Source organism: Diospyros lotus, chromosome 12, assembly GCF_014633365.1.
Source record: "Diospyros lotus cultivar Yz01 chromosome 12, ASM1463336v1, whole genome shotgun sequence".
NCBI lineage: Eukaryota > Viridiplantae > Streptophyta > Magnoliopsida > Ericales > Ebenaceae > Diospyros > Diospyros lotus.
In genome coordinates, this window is record NC_068349.1 from 5,236,056 (window position 1) to 5,244,074 (window position 8,019).

The 8,019-nt window shown below is 33.6% G+C and overlaps 1 protein-coding gene across 1 annotated transcript; it reads right to left on the bottom strand.

Moving 5' to 3' along the window:
- Positions 1 to 2,704: 2,704 nt before the first annotated feature.
- LOC127786900 (disease resistance protein RPV1-like) lies at positions 2,705 to 7,336 on the bottom strand. The gene is made up of 7 exons (XM_052314632.1): positions 7,233 to 7,336; positions 6,512 to 7,007; positions 5,288 to 6,401; positions 4,791 to 5,063; positions 4,444 to 4,683; positions 3,531 to 4,319; positions 2,705 to 3,339 (listed from the first exon to the last, which is right to left on the bottom strand). The coding sequence occupies exons 2-7, from the start codon at positions 6,997 to 6,999 to the stop codon at positions 2,905 to 2,907; spliced, it is 3,339 nt and encodes a 1,112-aa protein (XP_052170592.1). The 5' UTR covers positions 7,000 to 7,007; positions 7,233 to 7,336; the 3' UTR covers positions 2,705 to 2,904.
- Positions 7,337 to 8,019: the final 683 nt, after the last annotated feature.

Consider the following 8,019-nt stretch of genomic DNA (forward strand, 5'->3'; position numbering starts at 1 on the left):
TTCCAACGATTAGTTTCTCTACTATTCAAGTTACCAACAACTATTCTTCAAAGAGCTCATGAAGCTCTATAAATAGAGATCAAAAGAATGAATCAAGACAACCAAGAGGATTGATTTCAAGGTTTCAAGTGTTTATTCTTTCAAGAGCTTAATTGTTTCATTTATTTTTCATTTTTCTTTCTAAAAATTTTGATTATCATTTGTATTATTTTATTCAAATCTTATATTTATATTGAGAGAACTTGTAACTAAGAGTGTCTACTCTTAGATCCTCTTTTTGTATTATTCTTGATTTTTTCTAGCAAGATTGTCAGAGGGCCTACATTGATTGTAGGAGATTGTATTTCCTACCTTATTGCTAGAGGGTTTTCTTGTTTAAGCAAGATGTATCATCTAACTTAATGCTAGAGGGCTTGTTTATCTAAGTAAGATGTTGTAAATTTCTATCTTATTGCTAGAGGACATATCCGGAGAGATATGAGGTTTTTAGTGGATTGGTTGAAATTTTTTTAATGAGGAGTTAAGGTAATGGATTAGGTTTGTTTTAAAGTGGACCACTATATATCATTGTGTCTTTTCTTTACTTGTGCTCTTTGTTTAATTTATTGTTTCAAGCATTTCAATAATCCTCATTTGCACTAAAATCTTATTTTTCATCAAAAAAGATTTTTAAAGTTCAATCAAATTTTTAAACAACCCAATTCACCTCCCTTCTTGGGTATTGATGCCATTGCTATACAAACCTAATAGTAATCATATATGTTATAATTGTGATCCGAAATTCAAATTTAACTAGGATTAGGACTTCAAATTTGATTGTGATCAGGATACATTTATAATTTATATATATATATATATCTTCTTCGAGACTTGTCAAGATTTATCTTCTTCGTGGCTTATCTTTTAATTAGAATATGAATTTATTTATTTATTTTTGTATACATCTGTAGATAAGTGGTAGATTTATAAATATGCTCCAAATACTCTAAAATTAGTTGCAACTATATCATTATTATTATACCAAATCAGGTTAGTGATATTTAGTTCTTTTCCCCTGTGATTTCCCTAATTTGGATTTTCCATGTTAAATTATATATTCATTTGTATGGTTGATGGTCCGACAGTGATTTATTTTCGATCCAAAATCATAACAAACTGGTATCAGAGTTATTGGATCAAACCATTAACTTTTGGCAAATCAAACCATTAACTTTTGGCAAATCTCCACTGTTAAATCTAAAACCCTTCATCTTCTTTGTCACCTAGGGTTTTGTTTCCTACCGTTGTTGTTGCCACCGCCATCAGTCATTTGCATTCCATAGCTAATGATATGTCATAATCGTTGGCTTTTGTGCTTTCCGCCACTATCAAAGACTACTTTTATGCAATCTGTCATTGTCGTCAACTATTTGTCTTTTTGGATGCCACATTCCTTCTTCGATCACTAATGATTCCATCTATTCACCTCGGCTTTCTCTAGCAATCACATACCATTGTTGTCAATGAGTTTGCCATAATCATCGGCCTTTTGAGCTTTGCCTGCCTAGATCCAATAGATCTTAACCCAAATTCACCCATATTTGATCAATTTAGACTAGATTCAACAAGCCAGGCTATTCAACCTAGATATGATAGATCCTAATTTGTCTCACCTAGACTTGTGGTCCAAATTCGTTATCCTAATTTGTTTTCTATTGTGCCTTTCTTTATCGATCTTTTGACACTATTTGAGATTATTTGATATTGACAATGGCAACTTTGGAACATGATATACTATTGTTGGATTGTAATATTAGATTTTCAAGTGAAAATGTGAGCAATTTGGGTAAAGATGAATTTAGATGATACGATTACTCTTGATTTAAATGGGTGTGAAGATGGAGTCATTAAGGTCAGTAAAAATATATTGAGATATATTTTGTTATCTATTATTTGAGTGTGGCTAAAGATATCAACTACAATAGGCATTGTGTAGATTGATTGGCATTCATTAGGGAGATTAATTCTCCGTGATTTTGCTATAAGAAAAAATTATGAATAATTTCATATTTATATTTCGTGCTAACGTGAAGTTTGTTATAATTGTGATTCAAAATTCAAATTTGATTGTAATTGGAACATTAAATTTGATTGTAATTATGACGTCAAAATTGACTGTGATTTGAATACATCTATAATTGAATATTTATCTTCTTTAAGGTTTTTCAAGATTTATTTTCTTCATAACTCATTTTCTAATAGAATATAGATTTGTTTAAATCATTTTTTTGTATATATCTATAAATAAATAGCAAATCTATAAATAGATACCCGGCACTCTAGAATTATTGCAGTCATTTTTTTGTATATATCTATAAATAAATAGCAGATCTATAAATAGGTACCCAACACTCTAGAATTATTGCAATTATATCACTGTTATTATACCAATATCATGGTGATATTTTGTTCTTCATGCCCCATAATTTTTCTTGATTTTGATTTTTTACATTAAATTTTGTGTTCATTTGTAAAATTAGAATTTAGACTATCTTGAGTGTTTTTAAACCCTTAAACTGAATTCATGATTTTAAAAGAATTTAGACAAAATCACACACAAATATTTTATATATTTACTTGATTCATGTATTTGAGAATTTACTGTATACATATCCTATCATGTCAAACATGTAAAGTATAAATTGATTTAGAGTGTCTATGCGACATTAACTCTACTAATATTTATTATAAAGCTTGCAGAATATATTTTATTACATGCCAACAGCTAACAAATGTGGGAAAAAAATTTAAAAAACATGACTAAATGGTTATATATATATATATATATATATATGCTACAAAAAAATAGATTTCATCAATTTCTTGATTCAATCAATCTTCAATCTTGTGTTACAGAGGGACCTACTACTGATGATGATCATCGAGTGTGTAATAACTAACATGAATTCCCCATTTCTTCAAAACCATATTTTCACACGTCCAAGAAACTTCTATTTCATCGCCTTCTTTCAATTGCAAGCAGTACACAGGAAAAGAAGTATAACAAAGAATGATCTGATCTCCAATAAATGTGCGAGTCCACTCCCGGGAAAATGTCCGGGTCAATGTAAAATAGTTGCAAACGTCTTTGGATTTGTTGTGGAGTTTGCAGACCATGGGCCATGAAAGATGGTCCACGATGTCCATCACGTGGACAGCATATAAAATGCATCGAATAAAATGCTTATTTCCGACTCCAAGAGATGGCACCTTGAGAGCATAATATGAGTTTGTGGTCTCATGCTGCAACCAATCAGGAAACATGCCCCCTGAATGCCCAATTCTAAATAAAAGTGCACCCTGCATATAAGCATAAATCATGTCATGTGTTAGTACATTCCAAATTTTGTTTCCTCACTGCTAAGGTGTATAAACTGCAAAATAATTAGCTCAAATTAAGTATCATAATCATTGTTTAATAACAGCAAAAAAATAATGATCCATTTCGACTACATATATAGTAGTATATATAAAAGAAAAAGCACTAGTACCTTGTAGTTGAAAAACCTTGTTCCAATTTTGTCGGCAGAATCCTTCTCGTATAGCTTAGGACAATTGTAACAAGACATGAACTTATAGTTCATGATTGATTCGAGTGATATGCTTTCTAATGATGGGCAATTGGAAACTGTGACGAAACTGTCCGGACCTCCTCTACCTGAAAGCTTGGGGAGTGATTGGAGTCTTTCACAATGAGACAAATTGACATCTCGTAAGTTAGTAAGCTCACCGATGCTCTCTGGTAGGCTACAAAAGTTATTTCCTTGAAGATTCAATACTTCCAATCGGTTCAATCTCCCAATTTCACTTGGCAGATTTGTCAAATTGCAATTTTTAATTGTTAAGCCCTTCAATTCTGTAAGGTTGCATATACTCTCTGGCAGGCAACCAAATTCAGATCCAGGTAATTGAGTCAAAGAGTAGCCATGTATCTGCAACCACTTTAAGCACCTTAAGCCCACTCCAAAGTTTAGTGGCAACCGAAAAAAACCTGTACTCCCTTTTGGCGATGTTTGACATTGGCTCAAGGGTCGATGCATTATTAAATATTCAAGAGATTTCAAGTTGGCCATCTCCGACGGAAGCTCCCTGAGGCTAGTGCAATTATTGAGGTCTAGAACACGTAATTTCTGAAGATGTCCAATAGACTTATCCACCTCTTCCAATCTTACGCAGTTGCGAAGAATCAATTTCTCAAGATTGGGAAGCCAAGAGAAATTAAGAGTTGTGGTTAAATTACGACAACAACCGAGATTAAGAAATTTTAGTTGACTTAAAACCTGTTGAAAACAACAATAAAAGATCAATTCTCATATGATGTGATATACACATGGTGATTGTGCATCCAAGTGATTTATATCAGTGTTTGAAAAAGAGAAATATATAAGAAATAAAGGTTTTCACCATAATTACCCTCCAATCTTGTTTTATAGCAATCTCCATCGGAAGCTTCCTAATTCTCCTGCAACTACTGAGATCTAGAACAAGTAATTTGTTGAGATGTCTAATAGACTTATCCACCTCTTGCAATCTTACGCATTGGCTAAGAATCAGTTTCTCAAGATTAGGGAGCCCAGAGAAATTAGGAGTTGTGGTTAAGTTATCACAACAACTGAGGTCAAGAAACTTTAGTTTACCTAAAACCTGTTGAAAACAACAATAAAAGATGATATATACATGGTGAATGTGCATCCAAGTGATTTATATCAATGTTTGAAAAAGATAAATATATAAGAAATAAAGGTTGTCACCTTAGTTCCCCTCCAAACTCGTTTTATGTTGCTGTAACTTAGGTCAAGAGCATCCAAATTCTCCAAGTACAATTGCGATGGCAAAACACTGAGATCAAAGTGATGCCAACGTAGCCATACTAAATTTTCGAACAAAAGCTTGTTGCCAGGACTAAGTAGAACATGATTGAGATGAAGCACCCTCAATCCTGTCATCTTTTGAAATGCTTTTGCTTTCACTTTAAAATCTTTTCCGTTGTGAAATAGGATAAGACCCTCAACTGTTTCAGTTCCCTACCATCGATCACATACCAAAGGAAAAATTAATTACATTGGTGGAAAAAATAGGATTGAGAATGTGCATATGCAACAATTACACATCAAAAGCTATATAACAACAAAAAATCTTTGGTAGATTTTTGTCCTAATTTCCTTTGTTTGCCATCTTCTTGTTTTTTTCTCAAAGAAAGAAAACATCAAATGTTAATGAGAAGTTAATTAGCCAGTGTGGATCTCACCTCACAATTTTTCAGGACTTTAAGGGCATCTTTGGAATCCCATAATCTACTGCGTTTTCTTGGAAAATCAACATTCTCTTGTCGAATTATCTCCTTACCCATCTGCTTGAGAATATCATGCATTACAATTGCATGTCCTGGATCATATTTTAGGAGACAAAGATCCTCCAGGTGTCGAAGTCCAATTACTGGGAAAAACTCACAGGCTTCCAATACTTGAATGGCAAAATTTTTACTCTCACCATCAAAGAAGCATGCTATATCTAGGAACGATTTTTTCTCTTTTTCATCTAGTGAATCAAAACTTATCCTTAGTATTCTTTGAACTTCACCATGAGGAATCTTTTTCAATTTTATAGTTGCATCTCTCCACTCACTATGGTTTTTACCATTCAAAAAAGAGCCCCAAACTTCAAGAACTAATGGAATACCCCCAGCATAATCCACCACTGTATTTGAAAGCTCCATAAAGTCCTCTGGAGGATAATGTTCGTTGAAGGCGTGCAAACTAAAGAGTTGAAGATATTCATCCATATTGAAATGCTCAAGCTCATATATGGTAAGCGCTGATTGAAACGAGTTCAAGGAAGAAATATCTCTAGCAGTTACAATAATTCTACTCCCACGATAGAGGAACTTTGGATCAATGGCTAGTGCATTCAACTGTTTCACGCGATCTACATCATCAAGAACTATGAGCACTTTTCTTCCATAGAAAGCTCTGCGTTTTAAGAATTCAACCCCCTCATGAGAGTTTCTAATTTTATAACTTTTATTCTTCGAGATATCATATCGAATTTGATTTTGCAAAGTAAGCAAATCCCCATTTGACTGCTCCCATTTTTCTCTAACATTGGCGACAAAGCTGTAACCTTCAAACCTGCTACGAATACAATTATACGCAGCTTTGGCAATTGTTGTCTTACCTAGTCCATTGACTCCCCATATTGCTATAATGCGAACATCATCAGATGACTCCAAGCACAACTTCTTGAGTAGCTTTTGTAAACGAGACTCTATTCCAACTAGATGGGTTGCAACATTTAAATCTATGCACAAATTTAATTTTCTTTGAACCTCTTTAACAATATCCTTAACCAAGCTTGCTTCATCCCTATTAATTCGTCCAAAAGGATCGAATTAAAAAAAAGAAAGAAAAACACTATAATTTTGCAAGCATTTCAATGATCAAAATTAAGTGATTATTAGAAAACAAAAGTATACCTATAGTGACTGGAGACGATACCACTCAAATTGGCAACTTCAGTTAGAATTGCTCTCCAGTTCTCCATCTTGGGAAGTTCTTCGTGTTTGGCCAAGGTTTTGGCCAAGGTTTCTGCAATACTCCCGTTTAAGTGTCGTATATCAGATGGCTCTATCTTATAAAAGATGGGCAAAACAAAATGCTGTGAGTTATTTCTACACTTCATGATCTTCTCTAGTTCACGCAGACACCATGACGATGCAAAGTAGTTCTTTGAGAACACAACAAGAGACATTGATGAATCCTCAATTGCTTCCAATAGTCCTGGCCCAATACTCTGTCCTCTATCCAAGTTTTTGTCGTCTCTAAATGTGTGAAAGTTGTTTCGCTCCAAATCAACTCGTAGATGACTAATAATGGTCTCGCGAGTATCAGGGCCGCTGAAATTCAAGAAGACATTGTATTCCCGCATTGGTGGTGGGATGGGGGATGATGATGAAGCAGCCATGGACAAGCCTAGGCATGAATAAAATGAAGACGTTGAACACAAAACCAACCATATATACACAAAATGAAGTTCAAAGCACAATTCAGCAGGAAGAAGAACAACAAAACACTGTATTAATTAGTTATACTCTAGTTTGGTCGGATTATTATAATGCATCATCAATCAATCACAATAATTTAATAATCAGCACATGTTCCACAATATTTAAGAAAATAAATAAAACTAAAACAAACTTGCAAAACTTGCTTCCAATAGTTTGATCAGATTGCAGTCGCTGAGTCTTTGAAGATGGCCACAAACTGGTGAGGACTGAAGAGGATGATAAATGGAAGGGGCAAATCCCAATCCCAATTCCAAGCAATTTCAAATCACGTCATGATGTGGAATTATTGTGAGGTGGGGCCAGTTTTTAATGTCCTTTCTACCACTTGCGAATCTTAGTGTTGAATTATGGTGTTGAATTATTGCGTGCAGGTTGCCTTTCAACCACTGCGGCAACCCTTGCGAAGCTCCATGGATCGAATTAAAATAACGTTGTTTGTGGCATTGGAGAGGATGAAACCTTTTGTTATATTATCATACAAAATGTTATAAATGAGTAGAATTTTTTTGACAGACTAGTATACTAGCGACAGAGATGGCACAAAAGTTGGGACGATCATCAATTCTAATCCATAATTGAACATGCAATTAAGTTGCTTTATCTTTGTCGAATTTTTTTATTTATGATAATTTTGAAAATTTAGATATATGTAAATAAATTGTCATTGTATCATTACTTCAAAATTATATATGTTTTCTATTTCTTTCTTGAAAATCATATAATTTTTCAATACATCTATATGGAGGGGGGGGAAGCCTTTTTCAATCTATCCTGTAGTTGAAATTGCAGGACGGCGAGCCTTTGTCTAGTGTTTTGTCATCTCTAAATGTTCGAAGACCGTTTTGTTTTAAATCTACTAACAAATAACTAGTAAATTTTTTACAAGTATCAACTCCACTAAAATTTAAGAAGACATC

Excerpts from the sequence above, each read along its gene's own strand:
- LOC127786900 (XM_052314632.1), bottom strand. The coding sequence starts at position 6,999 with ATGGCTGCTTCATCATCATCCCCCATCCCACCACCAATGCGGGAATAC. Across the intron at positions 4,684-4,790 it reads GAGTTTGGAGGGGAACTAAG|GTTTTAGGTAAACTAAAGTT; the intron begins GTGACAACCTTT and ends TGTTTTCAACAG. Across the intron at positions 3,340-3,530 it reads CAAGGTTTTTCAACTACAAG|GGTGCACTTTTATTTAGAAT; the intron begins GTACTAGTGCTT and ends GCTTATATGCAG.